The sequence below is a fragment of the Bacillus rossius genome, chromosome 6 (assembly GCF_032445375.1).
Source record: "Bacillus rossius redtenbacheri isolate Brsri chromosome 6, Brsri_v3, whole genome shotgun sequence".
NCBI classification, from domain to species: Eukaryota; Metazoa; Arthropoda; class Insecta; order Phasmatodea; family Bacillidae; genus Bacillus; species Bacillus rossius.
In genome coordinates, this window is record NC_086334.1 from 78128026 (window position 1) to 78141246 (window position 13221).

General features: G+C 37.0%; 1 protein-coding gene across 4 annotated transcripts in view; it reads right to left on the bottom strand.

Annotated features, from left to right (window-relative positions):
* The window catches only part of LOC134533327 (Y+L amino acid transporter 2), a 125819-nt gene that overhangs the window by 33050 nt on the left and 79548 nt on the right, over positions 1-13221 (bottom strand). For all 4 annotated transcript variants that reach the window (XM_063370836.1, XM_063370838.1, XM_063370835.1 and 1 more), the window contains exon 11: positions 10640-10789. In XM_063370836.1, coding sequence (XP_063226906.1) covers positions 10640-10789 — 150 coding nt within the window. The remainder of the gene's footprint in view (positions 1-10639; positions 10790-13221) is intronic.

The following is a 13221-nucleotide window of genomic DNA, read 5'->3' on the forward strand; positions in this document are numbered from 1 at the left end:
AACAACAATTGTTATAAAAAAGGCAGTGTAAAAATACTTACAAATGGTACGTAACCAAGGGACTATTTATTGCGCACGAATAATGTGTGCGGCGGCCGGCAGCCAATGAAAATGTTTGTTTACAAGAGGCTTTGTTTATTCCAAAACTCAGAGTGAACGGAGAATACTATTATGCAAAAAAAAAGTAATCCATAAAAACAAAACTTATTCATGGAAAGTACGTTTATTTAAAAAGTAGGCTTTGCGAAAGCAAGATAAATAATTTAAATTAATGAGTGATGCAATAAAACCATTTTATTCAACGTATAAAAAATAAACCCATAACAAGATCGTGATTTGTAACTATACTCATAACGATCGTGTGGGTTAACTAGGTTATTGACAGAGCGCGCGCAAGCATGCAGTCTGCGAGCTATCAATATCAATTTTCGACTACGTGCGTCGTGCGCGCGCTCTATACATGAATACAGGAATAAACACAACCAAACTGGCGTTGCTAACGTTTTTATAAGCGGTATAAAGAGACTCCAAAGACGTTAAAGATGAAGTTTTTAACTTTTAAAAATGTCTTTAAAACATGATTTACACATCAGATTACTTTGAAATAGGATTAATTAAGTTTGTAAGCAGTTTTATCAGAACGAACGGCGTAAACTGCGTAAAGCAATAGGCGCGTTGTAAACAACGGGAATTTATTGCATTACATCAAATGAGGTTAAAACGGGACAGAAATAAAATTGTTCATATAACGTGAAAACGTAAATAACGGTAACGTAAATAAGGGGTATCGATGTATGATTTTTTTGTAAGTGGAAGATGTAATCGTCCATTTACATTTCTTTTAAAAACGGGGGAGGGGGATGTCTTATATTAGTGTACCCGGGCCAGATTTTGCAAGTCGAATTATTGTAAAATGAATTCGATTCGAATTTACGAATCGAATATAAAAAAATTCGAACTCGAATTCGGAAATTTCGAATATTCGCAGAACCCTACTAACGTTGACTGTGAAAAGTTTTTTTCTAACTACAACAACATTCTAAGTGATAAGCGTCATCGCCTGAAACAAGAAAATGTTGAAATGTTCACTGCAATTTATTTTGAAAGTTAAACTTCGCTGTTTCCTCAGACATAGACATTATGTTATAAAGAAAATATTATTCTCCAAGTGTTTCAGTGTATTACATCGTTTTTACAAGTATTTTCTAAGGGTTGTCTGTGTTTTTTTTTAAACTTTTTTTTTAGTAATTATTTGCAATAAATTAAATGTTACCGTATTTGCTTTGTTTTCATATGTATTATGGCGTTTCCTCAGTTAAAAAACACTTCCCCATTTATTAATTCACAATTGGAAGCATCAGAAGGTTAAAATTGTTTATACATCATGAGAAAACTATTGCGGAATCATTAAAACACTTAATATGAAAACACCGATTTTCCCTTCCTGAAAGTACAGCTTTCTGGGTTTGAAAATACCGCTTTATGCCACTTGAAAGTACCGAAAAATTCCCTTCCCTAGTCATAATACACAAAATCGGGGGAAAAAACCTGCATAAGTCATCAACAATAGATCACAAATTCAAGCCAGAAAATATACCAAATCGGACTTCAAAAACTAAGCAAACATTGTCAACCGATAGTAATTAAAATCAAGAGAAATCCAGCAGGTAGCTTTGCCTTAACTGCGTACCACTAGACACTCGCAAAAAGCTAAACGTAAACACGTTGCCACAAAAACCTTTATCTGCACCCTGCCGGCAAAGGGACGTGGAATGGGGGTTGTCAGCACTGACAGTGGTCGACAGGAAGTGGTATCTATTTTTAGATATGCGCTGCCTACGTCAGTACAGCACTCTGCAAGAGAAACGCAGTAACACGCTACTCACCGCAAGAAACTTATTTTCTGTCCGATTTTCTTCGGATTTTCGGCAATTTTTTCATGGTTCCTTGAAATCGGGTTGTAATAGAGAGGTGGTTGCAATAAATGGGGTCGCAACAAAAAGGTTTTACTGTAAATTACTTAGTAGGTACGTGTTTACGTTTTGGCGATGCTGCTTTCCTTACGGTAGTTGATTCTGCGGCCACGTGCTAGCTATCTACTACTGATTGAGTAAAACTGAATGCGCCAACGACCATTTGTGATGGAATGAAACGCCCTTTTTTTTCTCCTCATAGCAAACTGTTATATCGTGCCATACAGCACGGCAGCAAGCTGTAGCAGTGTATTTACTCCATGGAGATATACTCTATGGCTACTACATCTTTGGTATCTCGTGATGTCATGTTGCTATGCTAAGCCAATCATTACCTTAACACACCTAATATATAATATTTAAAGTCGGCAGTAATAAGTGTAACTATTAACAGTCGGGGCAATTATAAGTATATAATCATTTAAAATGTTTAAAGGTATGGTACATTTGTACGTTACGTTACACAGTTTTATTATGTTATTGGTACGAGTCCTCGGCATTCATATTTTCGTTGCGGCGAGGATACAATAAAATTTTTATATTCATTTTATTACCAATAATTACCGTGGAATATAAAATGGTTACTGTATGTAAAGCAAAACAATATGTAGTTAAAATTACGGGTATATATTTGTTAGTGAACAGACGTGTATAACTGATTTATGAACAGTAAAGGGGCAAAAATCTTCACTAAACTTCTGAATGTTTAAAATTTGCACGGAAACATATTTTTTGTATGTTTGTAGATAAATTGTGATGCAACGATTAGGTTAGGTAATCGAAAATGCAAATAATCAACGTTTTTCCCAGATTCTAGATTAATTTGACAGATTGGATTGGTATCAGGGTATCGAAGAATCGATTTTCCCATCCCTAGTAAAAACTATTGTAGCTCGACCCGTCGAGCCGCTACAGTTGCCGGACTGCGGACTGCTTGGAGTACCTTACGCTTGAAACCCTTGGAGCAAGTGCATCGCTGTGGGCGGTTTCAGCGAAACAGCACCTTAAACTGGTTCTGGTAGTTACGGTCAACTGAACGTGGTGCTCCTTTTTCAAACCATACTATAGTATCCATGGTGTGTAACATTCAATCTACACATTGCAAATGTGCGTGTGTATGTACTGAACCATTCACAGACCAAACTGAATTCATCTCTATAATAGGGATAGCCAGTCTGAATATATTCAGAAAATAATTTCATAGATTACTAGTTATTTCTTCACCTAAACTATCAAATTTGCATAGAAAATATTGTGTATGATTTAATCTTGATTTCATATATTTATCTAGGTATTTACCATAATAGTAAGATTCTACTTGGAATTAAATTCTTTACCACCACCAAAATTACTGGACTTATTAGGTACTATTGATCAGAGATCAGACTGAATAGTGAATATAAATTGGATACGTACACAACACTAACATATTTACAATACATTTAATTACTATATATTAACAAAAACAAAACATTAGCATTTGTACATAAAATTATAAAGGTTACACCTTATATGTTAATAAAATATATTTCATTCCTTTCCAATTGGAAGTGGTTTCAAAATGTTGGACACACTATTAATGAAAAACTTCTCTGGAGAAAATATTATTTATTGCAAAAGAATAAAAATAAATAATTCAAACAGCTAATTATTCTATACACTAGGCCACTAGGGTAATGACTTCTGTTTTTGCCATTCACTAAGCTCTCTTGGGATTACTTTCACTTCTATTAGTTTTATTATTCAAGACTAGTACTTAAATTATCCAACTTCTAACAAATATAAATTAAAAACAATTTTTTTAAATGTTTTATTTCATATTTTTATATTTTTCAAACCATTACTTTTACAGTTAATCTACAATTGTCTATTTGTCTATTTTATCTAAAAGTTACTACAAGATGAAATAGTCATGTTTATATTCTTATGGAATATCCTAGCAGAAGCCATGTGTAAAGTGTCAATAGCATTGAGAAAATAATTTGGTAAAGAGTGTATTTGCAGACAAGAAGCAAGTTGCATATATGATTTTTCCATAGACATTTCTATATATTCTGATAGTAAAAAACACTAAAATTAAAACTTGGAAAGTAATTACATTACAGTGAAACCTCGTTTATTCGTTCCCGCATTGTAGAATTCCCAGGTTTTATTGTTCAATGTCCGTGGTCCCGAAAAAATCCCGCAAGAACAATGTTAAAAAAATCCCGTTTCCATCGTTTACGAATATTTTTTAACCCGGTTTAACGGGTTGAACTTTACAGGCTTTTTACCGATTTCACATTCATATTCCCGAGAAATATTCCAGTTTATGCGTGTCTACACGACACGCAATACCAATATTTACATACGGCGGCCATTACTAAAAGAAAACGAATAAAGTGAGCATGACGCTGTTGCTAACAGGTTCACCAACTTCGATAAAACAACAGACGAAAGCTAACGCTCGCACGATAGTTCTTTCTTTGTGCGATAATCGACACAACAATATAACCGTGGTCGATATACTGTACATACTAGCCCAACGTAAACACGTTTCTATTTAGCGACAGTGAAATCCTGTGAGAAACATAGACGAAATTGTTCATCCTAGCGTTTCCGTGGCCGGCCGTATATGCGCGAGATTTCTTTGTTTACGGTAAATTAGCTTTACGCATTTAACTCTAATGCACGTGAAAATTTGTAAAGGTTCATTGATATGTATCGGCATACAAAAGAGGTTAAAACCATTAAAGAGCGTATAGAAATTATAAATGCCGTTGAAAAAAATCCAGGCGAAAAACGGGTTGATTTGGCAAAGCGCTATGGTATTCCTCCATCGACTCTTAATTCTATCTTCGCTAGAACAAATGAGATTCGGAAACAAGCAAGTCAGTTCGGCCAGTCTTCAAAAAAACGGAAAATGGCAAGACGGTCGAAATACAGTGAGCTAGTCCTTTCTTAGCATCTTGAATGGCCAGTTGGAGGGTATGTGCGAAACTAAAGATGTGGTTAAACTGTCCATTTGATAGAGCATTAATAATGTTTCGAGCATTGTCCGACACTACATACAAAGGAACAAATAAATTATCGAGTCCCCATGTCCCCAGTAGTAGTGTAAGTTTCTCCTTGATTGCACTTCCTGTGTGGCTGCCTGGGAAGTGTGATATATCCAAAATATGTTTTTTCATTTCAAATGACTCTGATATGTAGTGACAAGTGAGGGAAATATACCCATTACCAGCTCGAGATGACCATATGCCAGTGGTGAAAGAAACTGAATGTAAACCACACTGTTTGTCATTAGAAAGTTCATTTTGCAAACTGCTTATTTTCTCGTTATACAAGGCAGGTATTATCGACCTCGAAAATGTCGAGGCATGTGGTAGCTGATACTTAGGTTCCAGTACTGAGCACAGTTTCGTAAACCCTCGATCTTGGACAATTGAGTAGGGTTGCAAGTCCATAGCAATCATTTTCCCTACACTTTTCGTAATTTCTTGTGCACGAGGGTGATCCATCGGGAAAACTAATGGCTTAGAAAAGGAAACTGCTTCAGTCCACTTCCTGATTTCCTCTTAACAACTCGATTTTGCTGATTTTGTTCACTTCGTTGTTTTTCTTTTTCGTGACTCATCTTTTTGTACAAAGCTAATTCAGTTTCATGCAAACTGAGATATTGAATTAAAGCACTGGTTGATGATGATGGTGTCTTCAAATTCTTTTCACAATGTTTGCACGTGGCATTTAAACTGTCCACTTTGTCATAAAAATTCCACACGACAGTCTTTGAAGACCCACCTGGCAGTGGTTCCACTGCTTGCAAACTGCTCATTATGTAAGAAAATAACCCATAAAACGAAAAAACTAACGTATTTTATGCTGTTGAACTTTTAAAACTATACGTGCTATGGTCATAAACCAGCGTGACCAACATACCATATTTACCGATGTACCAATCGGCGAGCTATTGATATCGAAATTCAACTACGTGCGCGCACTCTATGCTGTCATCAACGTAACGCTGCCGCGGGGTGTCACCGCATCGTCGGATACATACACGCGAATGCCGCTCGGGCAGTGTCTAGCCAAGCTCGGCGCATCCACTATCGCACGGAAAGCCGTCTCAGCTGTCATGTTATCTTACCTGCCCACACAAAAAGCCGCTGTGGTAGCTTCTGCGAGAGCGTAAGAAACTCGTCCGGCCAGCATCCTCCTCCCCTCCCACACCTCGTGCGGCAAAAGCCAGGTTGTATAGTCCATTCTCGGTAAAATAAATATTTTTATGGGCTTATACGACTGTCCTTCGCCGTTAATAAATACTTTATAAGTTATTATGATACAATTTGTTTATTAGTCACACAGCAGTTTCTGCTGAAAAATCACTAATACCTCGAATTCTATTGAATAGAAAATTTAGCAGGGCCGTAAATATATTTATTTTACTGCATAGTTACTTTTCCCTCTGCATTCCAATGTGTTATTTTCTTCTTTTTTTTTACGCTGCGAAGGGATGGGGAAAAGATAATTGCTTGAGCTGTCAAAATAAACATCGCTGACGGCAAGGGCGGAGCGCATCCTGTCGGTCTGTCGCTGTGATTATCTACTCCAAAAACATGTCACAGCATTTCAGAATAGCATTGTTCTTATATCTTTCGTTTATAGCGGAATGTTTTCTACCTGATCCACACAAGTTCCTTCGCCACGTTTTGAACGAAAATAACAACCAGCCGGCTAGCGTAGCCGAACTCGCGTGACGCGAATTCACTTAGCGCGAGTATTTATCGGAACCCATTGTTCGGGGTACGCGAGTCCGAGATGTAATGGGTTTCTTTTATTTACATGCGCAAACAAGGTTAGTTAACACGTAATTTTAAATATTTTTATACTTAGGCCTAACCAAAAAAGTCTGAAAAGACGTCATTAAACTCGAACTCGACTCGTGAGTCGTGAACGGCCGTGCCAAGTCCGAGCACTAACTATAAACTCGACTCGAACTCAAAATTCGAGTACTCGCTGGTCTCTAACCTGCACATTGACTAACGTTTAATTTGCTTTCCCTACATGTACATAATGTTTTGTGTCTCTTACAAGTTTTTTTTGTTGTTGTTTTACACCAACTTCAGTTTCTTGCAGTGGTCCTATTAACAATTAAGATTTTCACTGTTACTGCTTGATGACTGAGTTTTCTAGATGAGTATAATTTTTGATTCTTGTTGACTTGTAAAGGATGTCTTCATTTTTTGTGTTTGTCATTAAAGTCAACATATATAATTTTTAATTTGAAATACAGTAGAACCCCGATTTTGCGAACACGGATTTAACGAAAACAGCGATTTAACGTAAAGGTTTTCAGGAACCATCAAAAAAACACCAATTTATTAAAATAATAATATAGATTTCCAAAAAATGAAAGTAAATAGTAATGGAATCTTATTAAAAATTACACTTTGTGGTGTCAGTAATAGAATGGAGGTACTATATATTAATATGTGCCTTTGCATCATCTGTCCAAATACGAAAAAATTAAAAAAGTTGTTCAAATTGCTTAAAAACTTCGGGCGCTGTAACTGAATTGCGTAGGTGCGTGCCATTGCGCGCGCCTGGATAGATAGACTGTCCGCGACACATGACGTCATGAAGGGTTTCTTTGTCCGCATCCCCCTCCCCCTCTTCTAGGCTTGACTCACCACGTTATCTTCCACTCACGCCCGCATAGTAACAGTGCTAGGCAATAATCACACGTTTCCAAATATTCCCTTTCCCATCCTCCAGGTTTTTTCAACTTGGGACCACGTCACACCAATACGCCATTATCATTATTCTCTAGAGGTGTAAAAGTAACGAAAAAAAGCGTCCCAGTATGTATTCGTTACTATAACAATTAGTACTCGTTACTATTGTATCACGTTACATTACTCGTTACTTCTGATACCGCATAACATGCTATGTTATGTTGCAGCAACGAATCGAGTCGTATTGCGTACGCGTACAGTATGACGTCGCGTAAATAATAATAAATAGAATATAAACAATTAACAATATTTGATAATTAACAGTTTTTGTTAACCAAGAAACAATTAAATCTCATTAGAGCGGCATTTTTATACTATCTCTTTTAAGATAAGAACAAAAAAAACCGTGAAAATACGCGATTATAAAAACATATTTCTAATTTGTAAACAATACTTTCTTACGTTGTTTCTCTTCCAATCTCAAACTTTGTCTACACACACAATACCTTTAATAAACAGTAAAAAACTTTGACGACGAATTTCCAAATTATACTTTACTTAATAAACAAACATCGTTCTTTGTAACGCAAATTCATCGAATATGCGCGCGCATGCGTAAAACATACGAAAAATGCGAGTAACGAGATGCAGCCGTGTGTAAAGTTTCGTTACTCGTTACTAGATGGCGCACCTGTTACTCGGTACCGGATACATACGGTTTGCTACAGCTTTATTATTCTCAGTAAGAGCGTTGTGCGCGGTGTTTAGTTTTTGGAATACGTTTTTTATAAGTGCTGCGCAGCTCAGCGAACAAAGAGAGCCAGCCGGCGGCTACGCCGCGCCGTAACAGCAGCTGACCGAGTACAATGACCTTTCTCCGCGTACGGCGCGCTATTGACGGAAATTTTGCATCAATTTGCGGCCAATTTTTTTATTTTTTATTTTTTACTGTGACGCAATGTGTATGTAGCTCGTATTTGTTATAAACGCTGCAGGTTGCGACTGTATTTTAATACACTTTAACGTATTTCTTACACTTTACATATTTTTAAACTTTTATTTTATGCCTCATTTTTCATGGTTTCTGAAAATCTGTATGTGCGACCGAGGTGTACGTACGAACCGGGGGCCGTACGAGCGAGATTAAAAGACGTTGAAGATGTAAAGTTGACGAAGTCTGAGATAGCACGGCAGCACAAGATATCAGCGTCGACCCTGTCTACGATATGGAAACGGTAGGGACGCGATTATGAGTGCGGGGGTCGTTGAAAATCGGAAAATCGGATTTAACGAAACATCGATTTAGAGTAAACATTTTCGGTAACCATAGCACTTCGTTAAATCGGGGTTCTACTGTACCTTGATTCATTCAATAATTTTGCAAATTATTGGATGCTATGATTTGTGAAAATATGTCATCTACTATCTAAATTGCTATTTTTGTTTAAGTACGACGTCAAACCGAGAAGGTGTTCATGTAGTGTCACTTGCCCAAAATATTGCTGAAGTTTTGCATAGTCGAAATACACTAAAGTTCTCAAGTTTCCTACCTTCAATGTTAGATAGTGATTACTGATTACTGTTTTAAAGTTACTATATCTGAAGTATTTTTGAATAGGTATTTTGGCCCCCAAAGGAGAATCACATTCATTCGGTCTTCTGGAACGGACTTTTGTTCAGTTTACTTTTTATTTGTTTATAAGGACATCTTAATTTATGTTGGTCAAAAAAACCATGAATGCATAGTAATACAGTGAAACCTCTATTTAACAAATCTCAAGGGACCAAAATTTGTTGTGTTTGTTGTAAAGGGATTTGTTAAATGGAGGTTTTGCACGATATATTTCTAGTCATCATAAAACTTCACATAAATGGCTAGAACTGTCTTTCTGTTTAATATGATATGAGGAATTAAACATGAATAAGTACATAGAATACACTTGTTTAGTGGCCAACCATTTGATGCTTGGAAATTATCAATTCCAATCCCCAGTGCTTCCTGGCATGCCTTTTCTTGTAAAATCGGCCTAGAGACGTTGATGTTAGATGCCCTAACCTCCATTAGCCAGTCAAAAAGTATCTTGTCCAAATCATCATTTTTACATACTTTCACACGTTTTCGATTTGTTCCTACCAGAGAAGCGTTGTTTTCTATCTGTTCCCGGTTGGATAATATGGTCGAAAGTGTAGACGCCGAGATGTGGAAACGTTTAGCTATACCACTTTTTTTTACACCTTCATCAACTGCATTTAAAATTTCTAATTTTATTTTAATATCAATCTGTTGCCGCTGTTTAGGATTAGAATTCATTTTACATTAGTGCCGTGTTGATTTCCGTAACTATGTGTGGAAATAAATAAACAGTGGAAATAAACAAACAACAGTGAAAACTGAAAAAATGGAAATTGTACTCATAGATACCATAGTTAAAAATATTTGCGTGTGCGCATCTTTAACCATAGAAATGCAAAATATACTAGTTTGTCTTGCCAAAGAGATGGTACGGGAGGTTTCCGCCACTAGCGCTAAATGTACCCGCCATTTTGAACAAAGTGTGGCATGTATACACGACGTGTGTTATCCATGATGCTTTGTTTATTTATTGTCTTCCGCGATGGTGCATATTATTTTAAGGTTATACGCACGTATTTTTAAGCAGTGAATGCAAACAAATTAGTTGATGTCTTGTAGGAGATGTTTATTTTTGCTTGTTTTTCAAAAGCGGCAGTTCGTTGTAAAGGGAATTTCACTATTTCGGAACAAATAAAATTCGGTATTTAGAGGTTAAAAAAGCATTGATCTTATGGAGGTTCAGCGGGGCCAAAATTTTATTTCATTGCATGGGGTTTTTCGTTAAATAGAATATTCGTTAATGGAGGTTTTACTGTATTTTCTATTTCTACGCAATACACAACACAGAAACACAGGTTGGTTGATGAAAGCAGGCTCACCCGGATGGGGCGCGTCATGTGCGGGCGCTTGTACCGCAGCCACAGGATGCCCGTCACGGACAGCATGATGAAGAAGGACTCCACGAAGCTGGAGTACGTGATGAGCACGTGCACGTCGCTGGTGCACAGCATCACCAGGGACAGCACGTTCTGAAACAGCCGTGCTGCGTGCTCCACGCCGGGCCGCCGGGCCGGTGTCTGGCCAGTCAGCCCTGGCCAGCGCGTCCGACAGGGGACTGCTGGGGACCTCGCAACAATTCTTTACGCCCTGACAATTTTAGAATTATTCACAACAATTTTTTTATATTGGGTACACATAAAATTTTAAAGGTTGTAAATATCATCGTAAATATTTTACATTAGGTTATTTACTAACACTAAAAACAATTTATACACTTTTCTTGAGTTTTTTCAATTCAATCTCTGTTTCTAATAATTCTCCTTTTTTCTCTTTGAACAATTTTTCCTTTTTTAATTTTAGGTCTACCTTTCTTCTTGCTGAGGCATTGCAAAATTCCAAAATAATTTTTTTTTAATTTGATGAGCAAGAGAAGAAAAGCTCTCTGTAAAACCAAATGAACCAACACACAAATAGTTGAATAAAAGATAAGAATAATCTCTACATCAGCAGGTGCCCACTGATTGTGTGAATGGCCACCTTAGCTCTAAAGAGCTCTAACCGAGTCTCTAATCATTACTGAAGGAGACCATCAAGTTGAGCCCAACACAATTCTCCTCAGAGGACTTTTTTCATCAAGTTTGGCAAATAAAGATAACAGAAATTTCCTGCAGTCAGCCTTAAATTTCAGGGAGTCAAGTCTTCCAACAAAGCCTTTTTCACAATGTCAGGAGGGTTTTTCTCAAGCTCTTTGTCTGTGAGATATTTTTTCAGAACTGGACTTCTTTCTAGGCATCTTTTGATTACAGATGAGTTTTCAGTCCACTACACAGCACAGAACGTTTTTGGAAAAACTCTGGAACCAGTAATCTGAGAATAAACAGCATGCCAAGATGGATTATTCTCAAACAGATGCTCCAAGAAACAGATTAAGTCGCCAACCAACCTTTGTGTGTGCAGTTTTGTAGGCATCATTGATAATGTGCAATGAACAAGTACCAATATCCAAAGGTTCCTTTTCAGTATGAAGCATACTCTTCATGTAACTTAGAAGATCAGGTTTACATTTGGTCCATCAGTAGACAGTTGAGTTAAACATTCTGGGGAAAGCTTAGCTTCAATAACACACTAGCACTTGTTCAAGAAAATCTACAGCCGCATAACGCTCAAGAAAAGCAGATGTTGAGTATTGAGTTAATGATATACCATTTTATGAATCCCAATATTTGACAACAATATCCATTTGCTGTTTTTGGCAAATATCATTCAGACTTTCATCAACAGGTAGTGCAAAAACGGGGCTTTTGTGTACACTATCAAACAATAATGATGCAAAATGAAGCACAAGGCTATATGTGACACTATATGCTACTTTGTCCTTTTGTAATTTTTTTTTGAATCTACAGTACTATCTGGAAACATAAGTGGATAAAGTCCGCTGCAGCTGCTCCTGAGCGGGTTGAAGCATGCCCACACTAGCAAGGAAAGTGAAGATGTCTCTCCTGTGTGTATGCTGTGAACTGGGGTTAGGTGCAGGCTGAGATGAATCATAACAACTTTGCTAGGTCTAACAAGGGTCGCAGGTACCCTTGTTCAAACAGAGAGCTTTTGCTGCCGGCCTGACTTGTGAACATTAAGAAACTGGCCATGTTCCCCCCCCCCCCCCCAATTATTTTCATGGCATTTAATTGCATTAATTCCAGAGTGAGAAACATCCACATATTTTTTGCATAGCGTTAAAAAGGCTGATAACGTATCCTTACTAGCTCTTGGCCACAATTTCCATTCCTCCTCTTCCAAACAAATGTATTGAAAATGACACATAAATGACACATCCCTGGCATTTTTATCACTGACAAAACACTGCAAAATATCAGCTGTAGGTGTGCTGAAGATATCTACCACAGGTTTTTGAACAATTAAATTTTCACACGCAAACACACAACAAAATAAAAACGTTGATAAAACAATGGTTTCATAAACACATGTCCTTAAAACACTGCTACATCTTACCGGTACACTTGTTACTTTTTATGGATGTCAATTTCACAACAATTTACTTAGTTTTTGCTTCTTCTGCAAACTGTTAGTCGCATGGCCCTCGTCACATGTCGCACAGGCTCGCAACATCATGTTGTCAACGCAACGCTTCACTACCCATCATGCCACGCATAACAAGACACTTGCATGGCGAAATATATTTGATATTGACATTCTTTGATTACTGTATTTGTTTACATCCAAATAGGTTAGTTTTCGCTGAGAAGTTTAAAAAAAGAATGAAAATTTCAATATAAAATGAAGTTGTAAAGTATGATAAAAAATGCCTATGTGTTGCTGACAAACATCCACAGTTGCAGATTGAAAATTATTTCCCACACAGTAAGAAAAAAAAAACCTGTGACCAACATGGGAATTTTTTTGACTTATCTGTGACATTCGTGACTTTCATGACTTCCTGATC